At 45.3% G+C, this 19,597-nt stretch overlaps 1 protein-coding gene across 1 annotated transcript in view; it reads left to right on the top strand.

Annotated features, from left to right (window-relative positions):
- Positions 1-19,597, top strand: part of APBB2 (amyloid beta precursor protein binding family B member 2) — a 115,565-nt gene that overhangs the window by 58,360 nt on the left and 37,608 nt on the right. Inside the window, exons 5-10 of the mRNA XM_087724841.1 lie at positions 149-357; positions 3,769-3,831; positions 4,240-4,325; positions 5,620-5,680; positions 13,199-13,345; positions 15,338-15,465. Coding sequence (XP_087580967.1) covers positions 149-357; positions 3,769-3,831; positions 4,240-4,325; positions 5,620-5,680; positions 13,199-13,345; positions 15,338-15,465 — 694 coding nt within the window. The remainder of the gene's footprint in view (positions 1-148; positions 358-3,768; positions 3,832-4,239; positions 4,326-5,619; positions 5,681-13,198; positions 13,346-15,337; positions 15,466-19,597) is intronic.

Here is a 19,597-nt window from a genome sequence, read left to right as displayed (position 1 = left end):
AATAAATAAACAAATAAGAAACTTTAAAAAAAAAAGAATCTGCATAGACAACGGTCATTTTGTAAGTATTAGACCTTAGATTATTATTTTTTCCATTTTGTTGTAAGCTTTGAAGTTAAAGAGATTTTTGGTGGATTCTTATTCCCAGCAGATATTTGGAGCGATCATTCCTTTCAGTCCGATCCTGACCTTCCGCCGGGTTGGAAGAAGATCAGCGATATAGCGGGGGTCTACTACTGGCACATACCCACAGGGACCACTCAGTGGGAACGCCCCATCTCGGGGCCCACGGATCTCCAATGCTCGAGGAAAGGGTCGCTGAGTTCACTCACCTCGTCGCCTACTCCAGAAACCGAGGTAAGCGTTGAACGCCTCCTGTGATGAAAGAGGGAGGAGACACCTTATTCGAAAGGAATATGTCATTAAATCAATAAAATTTTGATTTGGACGTGATGAGAATATATCTGCTGAACAAAACTCCACATTGGCGACAGCAAGGCATCCGGCCAGTAAACACTTATCTTTATTCAGTTGCCCCGACTCCACCCCGATGCAAGGGATTATGGGATTGTTAAATGATGATGATTGGCAGTCATTATACACAGGAGATGTGGTACTGATTACCGAGTGGTGCGGTGGCCTAGAGGCAGAGCTCTCGCCTCACAAACTCATCAAACAATGAGTTCGATCCCAGATAGAGGCAAATATTTCTCTCACTGGGCACAATAAGAATATATCTGCTGAACAAAGCTCCGCATTGGTGACAGGGAAAGGCATCCGGCCAGTAAGCACTCCGCTAGCTCCATTCAGTTGCCCAGACTCCACCCCGCAAGGCATTATGGGGTTGCTAAACGATGATGATGAATGGATGAAATGTATAGCTTTGTTAATCAGGGTTTATTCACAGTCTCTCTCGGTCTGACTGGATTGCAGGCACTTTCCTGGTATATATTTCATTTATTTTTATCCGGCTTTTATTCCTTTTGCAAATAACTCAAGGCAGCGGACATACCCAACACAACTTCCTCCTCTTATTTCTCCCCCCAACAATAATAAACATCTAATGATAGCTTTTAATCATTTAAAATCATTTAATTTTTTTTTAAAATACAGGCAGTCTTCCAATTTACGACTGCAATTGAGCTGAACATTTCTGTTGTTAAGCGAGACATTTGTTAAGTGAGTTCTGCCCTATCTTGCCACCTTTCTTGCCACAGTTGTTAAGTGAATCACTGCGGTTGTTAAGTTAGGAACACAGTTGTTCAGGGAATCTGGCTTCCCCCATTGGTTTGGCTTATCAGGTGGACGCAAAAGGGGATCACGGTGATCCCCGGGGCACTGCAACCGTCATAACTACGAGTCCGTTGCGCAATGGTGAAATCTTTTTTTTTTTTGCCACCGGTTCTGTGGGCGTGGCTTGCTGGGGGGTGTCATGTGACCGGGTGGGCATGGGAAACTTTTTTTTCACTTTTTAAAGCATTTTTTTTTCCTCCCTATTTGCCCAAACTGGCGGGAAAAAAATGCTTTAAAAAGCGGGGATGTCTGATGTCTGTCCGTCAATAACTTGGATAGACAAGTTAATTTAAGTTATCCCCGTAATTTCTAATGTTGGATTTTCCCACTTGCCAGAGGGAGTCCTCTTGTGGAGTACTGTGACGTCGTTACCATGGCAACTCCACTGTGCTGTACAATAGAAGCCATTTTAAGGCACAACAGGCTGTATCTTAACAGAAAGCACATCCCGAGGGGTGGTTAGAGGTGTCTTACCCTCACAGTATTTTTCTCCAGAGAGTAAGTCATCTGTGTACCAAGTTGGGTTGAAATTGCTCCAGGCATTCCAGAGTTAAGCTGGTACACACACACACTCACTCACTCACTGGAGACAGCCATTAACCTAGTCTCCAAGACTTTCCTCCCGAGGCAGTCCTGCCAAATACAGATAGTCCTTGACTTACAACTGCTTGAAATTGAGTGACTTATGGACGTTTTTCTCACTTAATGACCATGGCAGCATCCACATGGTCCACGTGATCAAAATCCAGACGTTTGGCAACTGACTCCTATTTATGACGGTCGCAGTGCCCCAAGGCCATGTGATCCCCTTTTGCGACGTTTTGATAAGCCAACTCCATGGGGAAGCCAGGTTCACTTAACAACTGGGTTACTAACTTAACAACTGCAGAGATTCACTTAACAGCTGTAGCAAATGGTCGTAAAATGGGGCAAAATCCTCTTCCTCCTCCCCCTCCTGTAGCACTGATGATATTACCTAGTTGGGCAATGCAATGTCTGCAAGAAAAGAACGAAGCTCAGAGAACACCAAGAACCCCACAATCCGTTTCCTTCCCCTCCCCACAAACCCCACTCCCTTCTACTACTGATGATGTTACCTAGCTGGATAATGAGACGTTTGCAAGAAAACCACCAACCTCAGAGAGCACCAAAGACCTCTCTTTTTTTCTCCTGTCCACAAACCCCTACTCCCTTCTGGCACTGATGATGTTACCTAGTTGGGTCACGAAACGCCCGCAAGAAAACCGCCAAGCTCGGAGAGCACTAAAGACCCTGCACTTCCTCTAGTCTTTCCCACCCTACACTGGAGATGTGTATTTATTTTTTCCCCCCTATTCATGGTGAAGAAGGCTGAATTGGTGAATAAGAAACCACGATGAATCCTAAAGGACTGGTTTTAAAAAGGCCACGGTGGCTTAAAAAAAGGGGAAAAAATCAGTTATGTTCTATGCACGGGAAATGATTGAGAGGAAAGGAAAATTACTCTGTATAAAGGCATCTTGCTGTGTGTTGCTGATTTCCAAGGGGTGTGCAAAACAATGTTTGTCAACCTTTGAGAGATTCTTTTTCCCTACTTCCAAATGTCATTGCATCAGAACTGGCTCAGAGACCACTAAGCTAGGCAACCGGCTTCCGTTAACATCTCTTCAAAAATGTGCTTCCTAGATGTTTGATTGGGGCTTACCAATTTTGCGGCCTAGGAGTAGCCACGGGGAGTGGGGAGGACATTGCGTCCTGCGTCGGTTGCCTGGCCTTTGCACGACTGGGAAACAAAACCGAACAAATCTTGAAAACGCCAGAACCTTAACATGAAAAGCAATTGCAATTGATTGCAATTTTCTTAAAAACGGATAGGAACCGGATCACTTTTAAGCAGGAGTGGGATTCAGCCGGTTCGCATCGGTTCACCGAACCGGTTGTTGCAAGGACTGGCTGGCCACACCCACTCCGCCCCTCCCAGGAGTCTCTATGCGGCCCGTTCATCATGCCAGGTAAGTTCCGGGGCTGCACGGAGGCTCTGAGAGGGCGAAAAACAGGCCTCCTGGAAGTCCACAAACAAGCCCGTTTCCGGCCTCTTGAAGGGCTTCCGGAGCCCGTGGGAGGCTGTTTTCGCCCTCCTGGATGCTCGAGGAAAGCATCCGGAGTCTGGGAAGGGTGAAAATGGCCCCCTGCAGGAGGCCGGGTAGGCCACGCCCACCCAGCAACCGGGCAGAGAACTGGTTGCTCACATTTTCCCACGCTTTGAGCCAGCTCTGCTTTGCCGTTAAAATTATATTTCCGTCAAATTCAAGGTGTTATGTTCCCTAACCCAGCCTTTAAATATCGGTGCTAACAATGGTGTTTTTTCTGTGTTTTTCTTCCTTTTCCTCCCTTCCCGTTTCCACGTCCTTCTTGTTTATTATGTTTTTTTTAAAAAAAAAAACACACAATATGCTTCTTCCCGTGTGAATATATACATATGCGCCATATGTCTAGAAACAAGCCTGGAGTGATTTTGCGCTGCTGAATGGGGGAAAGATTAATAGTGACATTTGGAAGGCAAGTATGCGGTCAGATTTTAGACAAGCTTTTGACACTCATTTCAGCTTTTATTTTCATTTTCATTTTTTAAAAAAATGCAATCTGCCTTTTGCATGGCTGTAGCTGTACGGCTGTTGTCCGCCCCACAAATATCACTCACGATAACCAAATCAGCCAAATGAATGTGAGCTTTGCCCAAGCCATGTTGCCCGCTTCCTCAAAAACACAGGCTCCCCGGACCGGATCTTTTCACACAGCCCAAATGTTCTCATTTGTCATAACCCCCCACCACACTTTTAACAATTGTGCTGTGAACATGCATGCCTGCTTGTGAGTCCGCCGAGCATCGTTGTTGTTTTCTCTTTAGAAAGGGAGGGGTGTTCTCTTTTAAGTGGGCTTAACACACCGTTTCCCGTCGTTCTGCAGGACCTCCACGCCGCCACCGTGAATCCAGACCCCAGTTTAAAAGAATTTGAAGGGGCTACTTTGCGATACGCTTCCCTGAAGCTCAGGTGAGAAAGAGGGACCGTGGCTTCCCAAGAGCCTCCTGGTCCCAACAAAAAAACCCTTTTATTAATTTCCCGTGAATTCTGCTCATTCCCATCCAGCAAAGTCTTTCGAGGGAGGATTTACGGTCACAGACCTTATCTGGCTTGGAGAGCTGCCAGGCCGATATCAACGGAAGTTGGCAAGGAGTCTCGGAGAGTCACGAACCAATTAAGCGAACGAATGGTCTCCTGCAAACTCAACTCCCCTTTCGCTCCTCCCTTTATTTCCTCTGGGGGGGGTGGCATTCACCGTCCACCTGTGGCCTCACTCCCAAGTCGACCCCTGTTCTTTAGCTCTTCCCTTCGTCTGGCAACTCTGCGCATGCGCACACTGGGAACAGGCTCCAGCTGTTCTTCTGCCTCACTGATGTCTGACTCTGAAGGCAGCTGATAACTGGCTAATGGCTCCTCTGCCTCCGACACAGAGCCCTTCCCCAGACTCCAGGACTGGCCCATGTTCCTCTCCAACCTCCTCACTCTCTGACTTGACCGCCAGGTCTGCTGGCGGTCCACAACAGAATAGTGGTTTAGGTGTTGAGATTGTCGGTGCAACAAGCCACACGTTTTAATTCCAGTTAAGAAGATTTAAGTCAGGGGTGTCAAACTCGATTTCATGGAGGGCTACATCAGGATTGTGTTTGACTTTGAGGGACCAGGGTGGGCATGGCCAGCTCGACGTCTCTCATGTTGGGAGTGCCTGTGGCAGCCCGAACACTCTGCCAGCGACTGACTGCTGTATCGGCCCTTAATTTTTTTATTGTTGCCCTGTAATACAAGGCTCGGCAACCTTAAAGACTTCAAAGAGCCACAAAGAGCCACAAAGGTCCTAACCGGAAGCTCCCCATTCAATTCTGGGGCCGACTGGAAGTCCGCTTCCCCCACCATAGAGTCTCCTCCTAGAGCGGCATCCTTTTCCCTCTACCTGTCCTATCCGAAAGCCCTATCAATTGTGGAGCCAAACAGTGACAGGGAGCTGCAGCAGAGAAATGAAAGAGCCACATGTGGCTCCGGAGCCACAGATTGCCAATCCCTGATCTACTCCAATGATAGATAGACAAACTTATACATAATGTGTTACCTCCCCATTCGTGCTTCATATTCTCAAAATGTAGAAGTAACTTAACAAGCTTTATTTTAGATGAAACAATATCTGCCGTGGGTTGCTGGCCCCCTGGTGTAATAGCTTGGACTTTCTTTGATTTGTCGGTGTATATTCGAACTTTGGTCTAACGGAAAATTATCCTCTCCTATTCAACAGAAATGTTCCGCAGTGTGACGAAGACGATTCCTGTAGCATCAACAGCGATCCGGAGGCCAAGGTCAGTCAATGCAAGTGGTCCTCGACTTACGACTACAGTTGAATCCTGCATTTCGGTCACTAAGTGAGACCAGTGGTTCTGTGAATTTTGCCCTGTTTATATGACCTTTCTTTTACCCGGTTGTTAAGTGAATCGCCGCGGTTTTTAAGTTAGTAGTATCAGTGAATCTGCCTTCTATATTTATTCTATTCTATTCTCATTCCATTCTCTCTATTCTATTCTATTTTCATTCCATTCTCTCTATTCTATTCTATTCTATTTTCATTCCATTCTCTCTATTCTATTCTATTTTCATTCCATTCCCTATTTTACATTCTATATTTATTCTCTTCTCTTCTCATTCCATTCTCTCTATTCTATTCCATTCCATTCCACTCCACTCCATAGCAGATCTACAATTTCTTGCAAGCTGTCAACCTAACAAAGCATTGTGTGGCAAGCATTGGGTACAAGGATCGGGCCCATTTCCCCTTTCAGTAGTGCTGCTGTGAACAGTTGCCTACCTCTGGAGACTAAAACATATGAAGAACAGCTGCAGGATTTGGGATTGGCTAGTCTAAGGAAAAGAAGAATTCGGGGAGACATGATAGCAGTATTCTAGTATTTGAGGGGCTGCCACAAAGAAGAGGGAGTCAAATTATTCTCCAAAGCATCAGAAGACAGGACAAGAAACAAGAGTTGGAAACTCATCAATGAGAGAAGCAATCTGGAATTAAGGAGAAATTTCCTAACAGTGAGGACAATTAACCAATGGAACGGCTTGCCACCAGAAATTGTGGGTGCTTCATCACTGGAGGTTTTTAAGAAGAGACTAGACAAGTCACTTGTCTGAAATGGTATAAGGTCTCGTGCTTGAACAAGGGGTTGGACTAGAAGACCTCTAAGGTCCCTTCCAGCTCTATTCTGATGCAATGGATGGAAATTAATCAAGGCGAGAAGCAACTTGGAATTAAGGAGATAACAGGGAGGACAGTTAACCGGTGGAAGAGAAGTTGCCTTCAGAAGTTGGGGATGCTCCATCACTGGAGGTTTTTAAGAAGAGACTGGACAATCGCCTGTCTGAAAAGGTACAGGTTCCCCTGCTTGAGCAGGGGGCTGGACTAGAAGACCTCCAAGGCCCCTACCAACTCTGTAATTCTCTTATTTGGTATTTTTTATAGATTTAGTATATTTATGCCACTCATGTGTCTTGTCACTTTCTATATCGAGCAAGGATGAATAAGAGCTTCCTATATCTTAGCCAATTTGTGTGGGATCCGAAACTAATTTTAGCGGGACGTCTTTCGGCTGTTTCCCTTTCCCTGAACAGCGTTTATTGAAAGACCTTTTAATGAAATTCTGCTTGCTTTTTCTCCTCTTTTTTTTTAAAGTCTACTCTAATTAGAGGGACCAAAGATGATAATATTGCAAAATAATTTTCCTGGGCTTTCTGTTGTAGAGAAAATGACAGGGAAGTGGGATTCTCCCACAATCTGGCAAAGAAAGAAAGAAAGAAACATTTAAAAGGAAGCAAGGAAAGAAGGCAGAAGTAGAAAGATGTGAAGAATTTAGGAAGTAGAAAGAAGCGCGCGTGGAAAGCGCGCGATCGCCACACCGGTTGTTAAACTGGTAGGATCCCATCACTGCGTTTACAGCTACATCAAATCTGAAAAGCTTGTCGATTGCTCTCAAACGAAGATGGTTTTGGAGTTGCTCATTGGCTGCAATTCAGGGAGTGAGTCACAAGATGGCAGCAGCGTTAAAGGAAATGCTAACAATTAACATTTCTGTGCCTTTAGAAATATTAATCGTGCCCCAGAAATGGAATGCTTTTAAACATTGATTAATATTCAGTATCATTGTACCGATACATTTAGCACATTTATTTATTGATTCAACACTGTCTGTCTTCTGTCTGTCTGTCTATCTATCTTTCTATCTTTCTATCTTATCTATCCATCCATCCATCCATCCATCCATCCATCCATCCATCCATCCATCCATCCATCTATCTATCTATCTATCTATCTATCTATCTTTCTATCTTATCTATCCATCCATCCATCCATCCATCTATTTATCTGACTTTCTATCGATGTATCATCTATCTATCTATCTCTATCTATCTATCTATCTATCTATCTATCTATCTATCTATCTATCTATCTATCTATCTTTCTATCTTATCTATCCATCCATCCATCCATCCATCTATTTATCTGACTTTCTATCGATGTATCATCTATCTATCTATCTCTATCTATCTATCTATCTATCTATCTATCTATCTATCTATCTATCTATCTATCTATCTATCTATCTATCTATCTATCTATCTATCTTATCTATCCATCCATCCATCCATCCATCCATCCATCCATCCATCCATCCATCCATCCATCCATCTATCTATCTATCTATCTATCTATCTATCTATCTATCTATCTTTCTATCTTATCTATCCATCCATCCATTTATCTATCTAAAAGCCCAAGTACCACTCACTAATCACAAAATCTCCAGAACCGTAAAGCCTACAAACCTGAAATTTGGCACGCATGTTCCTCTTGGCTTCTAGGTGCTCGCTAAGAAAGGATTTTTTGAAATCACCACCAGATCATTAATATTTCTTATACAGTAATTAACACGCTCTGATGCTAAGGAGTTCTACTCCCCCTCTCGACCTGAAAAGAACTCTGTTCCAACTGCCAGTTGCCTTATATTAATACACTCTGATGTTACCCCTTCGCTAAACTGGGTGTGGGCATGCGGGCTGGGAGTTTCGACGTTCTACTCCCCCTCCCCACCTGAAAAGAACTCTGTTTCAACTGCCAGTTGCCTTATATCAGCACGCTCTGATGCTAAGAAGTTAGACATTCTACTCCCCCTCCCCACCTGAAAAGACTCTGTTCCAACTGCCAGTTGCCTTATATCAGCACACTCTGATGCTAAGGAGTTGCACATTCTACATTAATTTTCAAGCTTTAAGTGTCCATTTATCAACCCTCTTCACATATTTCCGTAGCATATATATATATAGGCCTCCTGACACGCCTTCCAGATTTAAGCTACGCCAGTACATCTGTAACATTGGCAGCTTCGAGGCGTAAATTCCCCAATTAAAGCAGAGAAACAAACAGTTGTTACTAATAATACAATCGTGTATCTTTTTCTTCCTTCGGTTACATTTGCAAAGTAAGCCATATGTCCCTGGTAGTAAATTTAGCTCTTCAAGGTATAGAGGGCTTTTATTTAATACTTTTTTTTAAAAAAATTACATATTTATCAGGTTTAAATCTGGCATATGGACCATGTTTTTCATTTTATTTAAAGCATTTTTAGAGGTCTCCCTTCCATCACGGAACCATTTCCAGGTGCCTGTAAATCAAAAGTAAAAGTAATATTAAAACCATTAAAAAAACCTACAAAACTGAACATATTAGGAACAATCAACACCTGGCGACATTCTCGTCCCAATTTTTTCTCCAGTCACTTTGCAAGGTTCAGTCAAGGCAGAACATTTCCCAGCAGTATTCCAAGAAAACTGTAATAGTAAGTAATATTAAACGTGGGTTTTTCTAGTTCCTGGTTCAACATCAAAGAGCCGAGGTGGCGCAGTGGTTAGAGTGCAGTACTGTAGCCATTTCAGCTGACTGTTATCTGCAGTTCGGCGGTTCAAATCTCACCGGCTCACCGGTTGACTCAGCCTTCCATCCTTCCGAGGTGGGTGAAATGAGGACCCGGATTGTTGTTGGGGACAATATGCTGACTCTGTAAACCGCTTAGAGAGGGCTGAAAGCCCTATGAAGCGGTATATAAGTCTAACTGCTATTGCTATTGCTATCAAAGCTTCCTAGATCCATACAAATGTTCCTAATTATTTGCCGCCAGCTGTCAGATATTGCAAAATAACATGTTTTGGAGGTCTCGCCAAGTTGTTTTCTTCAAAAAGAATCTCCATATGTTCATTAGTCGTTTTCTGTTCAATTGATAGAAGAGAATCTCTGAATTGTGGGGGAGCTTGGTGGTTTTCTGGATGATGTTTTCATGACCCAACTAGAGAACATCATCAGTGATCCTTCCTTCCATCCGTCCATCCGTCCGTCCGTCTCCTTATGTAATAAAATGTCTGGTATGAAAACAGCCAAGTTCAAAGAGAACCAAGGAACCCACAGCCCTCCTCCTCCTCCTCTCTGCAAACCCTACTCCCTTCTATCCCTGATGATGTTACCTAGTTGGGTAGTGAAATGTCTTTTATAGCAATAGCAATAGTTAGACTTATATACCGCTTCATAGGGCTTTCAGCCCTCTCTAAGCGGTTTACAGAGTCAGCATATTGCCCCCAACAACAACAATCCGGGTCCTCATTTTACCCACCTCGGAAGGATGGAAGGCTGAGTCAACCTTGAGCCTGGTGGGATTTGAACAGCCGAACTGCTGAACTGCAGTCAGCTGAAGTAGCCTGCAGTGCTGCATTTAACCACTGCACCATCTTGGCTCTTTAAGGAAACTAAGCTCCGAGGACACCAAGGTCCCCACAGTCCTCCTCCCCCACTCCATAAACCCTCCTCCCTTCTGTCCCTGATGATGTGACCTCGTTGGATCACTAAGTGTCTGGAAGGAAACATGTTCAGAGAGCACCAAGGACCCCACAGTCCCCCTCCCACTCCATAAATCCTACTCCTTTCTGTCCCCGATGACGTTGAGTAACGAAATGTCTGCGAGGAAACAACCAGAGAGCATCAAGATCTCCTCATTTCTATTCTATCTTTTGGATTTGGATTTTATTCAATTTGTAGGCCGCCCTATTCCCCGAAGGGACTCAGGGCGGCTGAACAAAGCCAAGGGAGGGGAAATTACAAAAAGTAAGACGAAGACAATCAGACAATACAAACAGTTTAAAAGCACAACAGACACAGCGAATTCGAGTAAGGGGGGGGGGGGGAAACTCAACCCCAGGCTTGCTGGGACGGCCAGGTCTTCACGGCTGTCCGGAAGGCCTGAAGGGTGGAGAGGGTCCGAATCTCCACGGGGAGCTTGTTCCAAAGGGCCGGGGCAGCCACAGAGAAGGCCCTCCTCCGAGTAGTCGCCAGCCGACATCGGCTGGCAGATGGAATACGGAGGAGGCCTAATCTGAGGGATCGAGTGGGTCTGTGGGAGGTAATCGGCAGAAGGCGGTCTCTCAAGTACCCAGGTCCAATACCATGTAGGGCTTTATAAGTAATAACTAGCACCCTGAAGGGTATCCGGAGACCAATAGGTAGCCAGTGCAGCTCGCGGAGGATAGGTGTAACGTGGGTGTACCGGGGTGCACCCACAATCGCTCGCGCGGCTGCATTCTGGACCAGCTGGAGTCTCCGAACACTCTTCAAGGGCTGCCCCATGTAGAACGTATAGACTGCAGTGTTGTGATTAGAAATTAAGAGGGCTGCTACTACCGTGTGTGCTTGGTGTTGTGGCCCGCAGGTGGCGCCAGAGGAGTTGGCAGCAGAGTCGGACAGTGAGGAGGTTGGTGGCGGGGGAGGAAAGCTCAGACGAGGGCTCTGCGTCGGAGGCAGAGAAGGGAGCAAGACAGCAGTGAGGCAGATGAACAGCTGGAGCCTGTTCCCAGTGTGTGCATGCGCAGAGTAGCCAGGCAAAGGGAGCAGCTATAGAACTGCAGTAGTGGGTTCACCGACAAATGCGCGCCCGACAAAAGCGCGGTGACAAAACCGCGACGTCAAAAGCCGGCCACAAAAGCGCGCCGACAGATGCTCACCGTCAACAAACAACATAGTGGGACACGGAAACAACGTTATAACCCTAACCCTAATCGCGCTTTTGTGGGTGCGGTTTTGTCGGCGCGGTTTTGTTGCCGCGGTTTCGTCGGGCGCGTATTTGTCGGGTCACGGCAGTAGTGAAAGGTTGAAGGACTTAGAAGTGGGACTTGGCTCAGCAGAAGCAGAATGGGAAGAAAAAACGTCAAGGAATCCAGATAACATAAATCAGTCTTGGGGGGAGGAGGGGGAAAGAATGAAGCAACTTCTTGCAAGAATGAGCGTTATCAGGAGAGAGCTTTGAAGAAATCTTAACGCTTAATTAAAGCTTTAGGTCATTGCCCTAAATACTGCGCCAACGTGTCCATAAAATCACTCAAATCGCTTGACTCAACGGAGAAATTATGCACATATATTTTACGATCAGATGCAGAAGCAGGAAATTATTAAAAAGCCCTAGGTAATAAAAAGATAATCACACTAGACTAGACATATCCAACTCCTCCGATTCTTTTTCATACGTTTCAGCCTCCAGATCCCCTAATTCTCTTTGTTGCTCTTCTCTGCGCCCTTTCCAAAGTCTCAACATCTTTTTTTAATATCGTGGCAACCAAAACTGGATGCAGGATTCCAAGCATGGCATTATAAAGTGGTACTAACACTTCACGTGATCTTGAACCTATCTTTCTATTAATACAGCCTAGGATTGTGTTAGCTTTTTTGGCGGCGGCTGGACACTGCTGGCTCATATTTAAGTGATTGTCCACTAGGACAATCACTTAATTATGTACATACGTATGTATGTATCTATGTATGTAAAGATTCCCCTTGCACCTATAGTCTCTCCCAATTCTAGGGGGCGGTGCTCATCTCCGTTTCAAAGCCAAAGAGCCAGCGCTATCCGAAGACGTCTCTGTGGTCATGTGGCTGGCATGACTCAACACCAAAAGCGCACGGAATGCTGTTCCCTTCCCACCAAAGATGGTTCCTATTTTTCTACTTGCATTTCTTATGTGCTTCCGAACTGCTAGCAGAAGCTGGGACTAATAACGGGAGCTCACTCCGTTATACGGCGCTAGGGATTCGAACCGCTGAACTGCCAACCTTTCTGATCGACAAGCTCAGCATCTTAGCGACTGAGCCACCGCATCCCTATATATGTTGTGTTGTGTTGTCTTATGTTATGTTATGTTGTTATTTGCATACCTATAGTTACAATAAACAATATTCATATTTTGCTTACACGTCATAATCTTTCTTCATCTAATTTCTACCTCTTATCTCTAACCATTGATAAAACTGATTCCACGTTGAATAGGTACTCTGTATCTCCTCTGTGCAGGTAGTCTTCAGACCTACAACCAGAATTCAGCCCAGAATTCCTGTTGCTAAGCGAGACAGCTTTTAAATGAGTTTTACCCCGTTTTACAACCTTTTTGTGGTTGTTAAGTGAATCGCTGCAGTTGTTCAGTTAGTAACACTGCTCCTTGATTTTGCTAGTCACAGAAGCTGGTCACCCTCACTACATTGTAACCGTCATAAATATGAACCAGGTGCCCAGAATGCGAATTTTGACCATGTGACCACGGGGATTGCTGCAACGGTCGTAAGTGTGGAAAAGGGTTGTAAGCCGCTTTTTTCAGGGCTGTTATCATTTCGAACGGTCACTAAATGGATGATTATAAGACGAGGAACTCTGTCCAAGGAAATGAAAACGTTAACCTGATTGGGTGGAAAGTTGTAAGATTTGAAACGTGATTCCTGGGATCTGATCTCTTCGCAGTGCTTCGCCGTCCGTTCCTTGGGATGGGTCGAGATGGGGGAGGAAGATTTAGCGCCTGGGAAAAGCAGCGTTGCGGTCAACAACTGTATCCGGCAACTCTCGTACTGCAAGAACGACATAAGAGATACCGTGGGCATCTGGGGAGAGGTAAGAAAAATGCCTCCATTTTGACCTGTAAGCCTTCCGGCCACATGGTTTTCCAGCTTCTTTGAAGGCCAGGCCAACCTACTACTATCTACAATCTACTATCTTGATACTAGTATTTGTATTTTGGACTTGCTGATAACCCGGCCTAGCCCGGGTATGTATTTATCCTAATCCTTCTATTCGAGGGAGCCCCCTTGCGGACTACTGCAAAGCCGTTGCTATGGCAACTCCACTGTGCTGTACAGCAGAAGCCACTTTAAGGCACAACAGGCTGTATCTTAACAGAACTTGAATCCAAAATGCACACTTATCCCTCTCAAAAGTACTGTGACTTGACACTATAGATATAATTCAGTCCCTTTCATTTCAGCGGTCCAGGCATTCCAGAGTTATGCTGGGACACACACACGGACACGCACACCAAGGGGTGTTAAGGGGTGTCTTACCCCCACAGTATTTGTTTCCAAGAGAATAAGTCATCTGTGTACCAAGTTTGATTGAAATTGTTCAAGGTGGTCCAGAGTTATGCTGGAACACCCGCACGAACACACAAACACACACACACAGAGCCATTTTTATATATGTAGAGAGAAGATGGAGAGATGGAAGGCTCCTTTACAGTGGAAGCCCTGATAGGAATTTCTTCTCTAGCTTTTGTCATCAGTGATGGTGATGGGAAGTTCATCCGAGGCCTTCACGGTTCTAGGAAAGCCCCAGTGGAATGTTTCCTGCGTGGGAACTTCCAAATGGATCGCTCTACCTCCAACTCCCAGAATTCCTCAGCTACTCTACTTATTGCTGGGAATTTTTGGAATTCTTAAACTCCACATAAAGTTGTGGCCTTCTTTTTATTTACACCAGGGTCTAAACTTAAGACCGTAGCAATTTGTGGACTTCAATTGCCAGAATTCCCCATCCGTCTAGGTAGCATCGTCTCCGTATTAGTTGCTGCATACCTGCAGCAAACACTACTCCTTTCTAAGCACTGATAATGTTCCCTAGTTGGGTCAGGAAACGTCTGCAAGAAAACCACCAAGCTTGGAGAGCAACCAGGACCCCGTGGTTATATTTTTTTCTTATGCCCACCTTCTTTTTCTGAAATAAGAGTTGCAAGGTGAAAAAGATTTGCACATTTTTAATATCTCTCTTTAAATGTCTCTGCCTCTCTCTGTGTCTCTTTCTCTCTCTCTCTCTCTGTGTGTGTGTGTGTCTCTGTCTCTCTCTGTCTCACTTTCTCTCTCCCTATCTCTCCTCCCTCTCTGTCTCTCTCTTCTCTCTCCCTATCTCTCCTCTCTCTGTCTCTGTCTCTCTCTCTCTGTGTCTCTGTCTCTCTCTGTCCCTATCTCTGTCTCTCTCTTCTCTCTGTCTCTCTGTCCCTGTCTGTCTTTCTCTCTGTTTCTCTCTCCTCTCTGTCCCTGTGTTTGTCTCTCTCTTTCTCTCTGTGTGTCTCTGTCTCTCTCTGTCTCTCTCTCTCCTCTCACTCGCCTCTCTGTCTCTCTGTCCCTGTCTATCTTTCTCTGTCTCTCTCTCCTCTCTGTCTCCGTCTCTCTCTGTCTCACTTTCTCTCTCTCTATCTCTCCTCTCTCTGTGTCTCTCTGTCTCTCTCTCTCTGTCTGTCTCTCCCTGTGTTTGTCTCTCTCTTTCTCTCTCTCTCTCCTCTCACTCTCCTCTCTCTGTCTGTCTGTCCCTGTCTGTCTCTCTCTCTCCTCTCTGTCTCTCTGTCCCTGTCTCGTCTCTCTCTTTCTCTGTGTGTGTTTGTCTCTCTCTGTCTCTCTCTCCCTCTCCCCCATCACTCTCCTCTCTCTGTCTCTCTGTCTGTCTGTCTGTCCCTGTCTGTCTTTCTCTCTCTCTGTCTCCGTCTCTCTCTGTCTCACTTTCTCTCTCCCTATCTCTCCTCTCTCTGTGTCTCTCTGTCTCTCTCTCTCTCTGTCTCTCTCCTGTCTCTGTCTGTCTGTTTCTCTGTCTCTCTCTCGCTCCCTCTTTTTAATTTAGGGAAAAGACATGTATCTTATCCTGGAGAACGATATGCTAAATTTGGTTGACCCCATGGATCGTAGCGTTCTTCATTCTCAGCCCATCGTTAGCATCCGAGTTTGGGGAGTCGGTCGAGATAATGGCCGGTAAGTTTGCAATATGTTTGGTCTTTCTTCATGAGATGGACATTTGTTAAAGCGTGTATTTCCGATAGATGTAGCCGCCGATAATCTATTGAATATATCGTTGTGTTCTCGTTGTTGTTGACTAAATTGCATTTTAAGTACGTCAGGATGTTATAGTTTGTCAAGACATGGAGATACCTCACAAACATCTGCTGTTTCCTTTCTTGGCACAACCATGGTGAAGAGATTTATTTCATTTTAATAACAATAGCCCTTAGACTTATATACCGCTTCACAGTGCTTTCCAGCCCTCTCTAAGCGGTTTACAGAGTCAGTCTCTTGCCCCCAATAATCTGCGTCCTTGTTTTACCGACCTGGGAAGGATGGAAGGCTGAGTCAACCTTGAGCCGGTCAGGATTGAACTGATCACAGTTGGCAGAGTAAGCCTACAATTCTGCATTCCAAGCATTGGGAAGGGAAGAAGGACTAGCAATAACACGTACTTATATACCACTTTACAGTGCTTTACAGCCCTCTCTAAGCGGTTTCCAAAGTCAGCCTCTGTTGAGCGAATTTATACACTCAGATCAAAATGGCTTTTTACCCAAGAGACAAATTAGAGATAATATGCGAATTATATTGAATGCATTAGAATATTAAGAAGTACACCCTGGGAAACAAGTGGCATTGTTGTTTTTGGATGCACAGAAAGCTTTTGATAATGTTAATTGGCAATTCACGATAATGCAACTGCAAATGATGGGCTTTGGGGATTTATAAATATTTACAAAGAACAACAGGCTAATGTGATGGTAAATGGAAATAAAAGGGACCAGGCAAAGGTGCCCACTATCTCCACCATTATTCATATTGACACTAGAAGTTTTGAAGAGAAAGATAAGACAAGATAAAGATATAAAAGGAATGAACGTTAAAAAGGAAGAATATAAATTGCAAGCATCTGGTTCCTCATTTTAACCACCTCAGAAGGGTGGAAGGCTGAGTCAACCTTGAGCCTTGTGAGATTTGAACTCCCAAATTGCCGTCAGCCGGCAGTCAGCAGAAGTAGCCTGCAGTCCTGCACTCTAACCACTGTGACACCATGGCTCTTTTAACAATCTAATTCTAATAGTACGGATTACTTGCTTGCTGGACTGGGTCGGTAGGATGTGATTTGACAAGATCCCAAAGATGTTGGCATTTGGAATGTTGGCATTTGGAACAGAGTTCTTTTCAGGTGGGAGGGGGAGTAGAACATCTAACTCCTTAGACAAAGTGGCATTTGGATCTCCTTAACCCAAGTGGCATTTGGAACAGTTCTTTTCAGGCGGGGAGGGGGAGTAGAACATCTGACTCCTTAGCCAAAGTGGCATTTGGATCTCCTTAACCCAAGTGGCATTTGGAACAGAGTTCTTTTCAGGTGGGGAGGGGCAGTAGAACATCTAACTCCTTAGCATCAGAACGTGTTAATAATACTATAAGAAATACTAATGATCTGATGGTCATTTCAAAAAATCCTTTGTAAACGAGCACCTATAAGCCAAAAGGAACATATATGTCAAATTTTTAAGTTTGTAGGCTTTACGGTTCTGGGGATTTTGTGATGATGCATGAATGGTATTTCATTTTTATATATATTGATTCCAAATCTAGGATTACCTGTAACGTAAAGCTAAGCACTAGGGTGAAGATTTTAGTCTTCCAGTAAATTAATATATTGACAAGGTGAAGTTTGCTGGCCGTTATTCTCTGCATTACTGATTTCCACTCTCCATCCCATGTTCCCCTGCTCCGTCTTATGATTCTGTCCAGATTTGTTGGATCCCGTAAGTGCCAGAGACAGTCCCCTGGGATCAAAGGAAGCTTTGTTGTCACAACAGTGTCATTCACAGTGTTGTGTTGTTGACCGCAATGAATTTTTAACATTCCCCATTGTTCTCCCTCTCTGGCATTTTCAAGATTCGTTTTTTCTAAGTTACAACTTGGCTACTTGTGCTAACCGTCCAGCAGCTGCTGACTCACATTTTTTTTTAAGCTGCCGTTGAATCCTGCGCTCTGTGTCGTAATCCACGTAGAACAGAACAGATTAACAGAGTTGGAAGGGACCTTGTAGGTCATCTAGTCCAACCCCCAGCCAAGCAGGAGACCCTACCCCATTTCTGACAGAGGGCAGTCTAGTCTCTTCATGAAGCTTGCATAACTTCTGAAGGCAACTTCTGTTCCATGGGTGTTCTCACCATCACGAAATTCCTCCTTATTTCCAGGTTGAATCTCTCCTTAGTCAGTTTCCATCCATTATTCCTTGTTTGGCCTTCAGGTGCTTTGGAAAATAGCTTGACCCCCTTCCTCCTCTCTGTGGCAGCCCCTCAAATATTGGAAGATGCTCTCCTGTCTCCCCTGGTCCTTCTCTTCCCTAGACTAGCCATGCCCAGTTCCTGCAACCGTTCATTGTATGTTTTAGCCTCCAGTCCTCTAATCATCCTGGTTGCTCTTACGTATATATCTGATTTATTCGAGATTGTTTTGTGTGTGGGTGTGTTAGTGAGAAAATATTTAGCCAAGATGCTCTCCTGTCTCCCCTGGTCCTTCTCTTCCCTAGACCAGCCATGCCCAGTTCCTGCAACCTTTCATTGTATGTTTTAGCCTCCAGTCCCCTCATCATCCTGGTTGCTCTTACGTATATATCTGATTTATTTGAGATTGTTTCGTGTGTCTGTGTGTGTCAGTGAGAAAATATTTAGCCACATACACAGCCAATCTTAAGGATCTGGTTTTTTTTGCTCATAATCCTTTTGACCGCCGCCACCCCCAAACCCAAACATACAACATTGTGAAGACCTTGAAGCATTTTTCATTCATGAAACATAAAAAAAATACTTTCAGGACAAAAAGCTGACCCATCAACTTGAAGCAGTTTTTCGCTATCTGCAAGAAAACTGCCGAGGAATGTGGGAATCGAAACCTGCAACTGAACCCCAAAAGTCTTAATATCCCCCCCCCCCAAGATTGACACAATCCCTGGCCTGATTCTGCATCCAGGATTAAAGATGCCTTTGTGTAGCCTTCGTCCCCAAGGGGACAGACGCCAACATCAAAACAGCCACGATGCTGCTCTGCATTCTAAGTAACTTTACACGCGGCGGGAATTTGACCTCGGGGCTCCCAAAAGACGGGAGAAGGAATAGCAGAAGCATTTCTGACTCCCCAAATGCTCCGTTCCAGATCTCCATATCTGGAATTTGGTTGGGGATTGGGGGGGAGAGAGATTATAGCAATAGCAATAGCAGTTAGACTTATATACCGCTTCATAGGGCTTTCAGCTCTCTCTAAGCGTTTTTACAGAGTCAGCATATTGCCCCCAACAACAATCCGGGTCCCCATTTTACCCACCTCGGAAGGATGGAAGGCTGAGTCAACCCTGAGCTGGTGAGATTTGAACAGCCAAACTGCCGAACTAGCAGTCAGCTGAAGTAGCCTGCAGTGCTGCATTTAACCACTGCGCCACCTCGGCTCGGATTTTAACAGCACGCCTAAACGGACGCAGTGAGAAGTCACCTATGTCCAAAGATTTCAGGCAATTCAGAATGTCTCCACAAACACTGTGTGTGTGTGTGTGTGTGTGTGTGTGTGTGTGTGTGTGTGTGTGTGTGGTTTTTAATCACACATTATAGGTCAGTGATAGCTAACCTTTTTGTCCTTGCGTGGCGAAAGTGCGCGCGCCCACACCCGTAATGCAATGTGCGCACAACTCCCCCGCATATGCACACGGGACCCCCCCCTCGCCCAAGCACACACGAACACCCCCCCCCCGTGTGCACCGCACAAATCACCACACGTAACCTCCCCGCGCTCTTCCGCGCATGCGTCTCCCCCCCCCCCCCGCCACTCACCCATTTTTGGGTTCTAGGACCAGGCCTCCTGCACCAAAACGGGGCACAGGGGCATTGCGCGAGGCCCAAAATGCAATGTGAGCGCCCCCTGCGCATGCGCTCTGTCTCCCGCATGTGCCCAACCCCCCCCCTGCACATGCGTGGCAGAGACCCAGAGACCAGCTGCCAGCGGGAGGTGCGCGTGCATGCACGGTGGAGCTGGGCTGGGGCGACAGCTGGTGCGCCCGCAGAGAGGGCACAGGTTCGCCATCACGGTGATAGGT

This window comes from Thamnophis sirtalis, unplaced genomic scaffold, assembly GCF_051295495.1.
Source record: "Thamnophis sirtalis isolate CommonGarterSnake01/CBP01778 unplaced genomic scaffold, rThaSir2_p1.2 scaffold_10, whole genome shotgun sequence".
NCBI classification, from domain to species: Eukaryota; Metazoa; Chordata; class Lepidosauria; order Squamata; family Natricidae; genus Thamnophis; species Thamnophis sirtalis.
The sequence above is the reverse complement of the archived record's forward strand: the minus strand, read 5'-3'. Positions and strand labels throughout refer to the sequence as shown.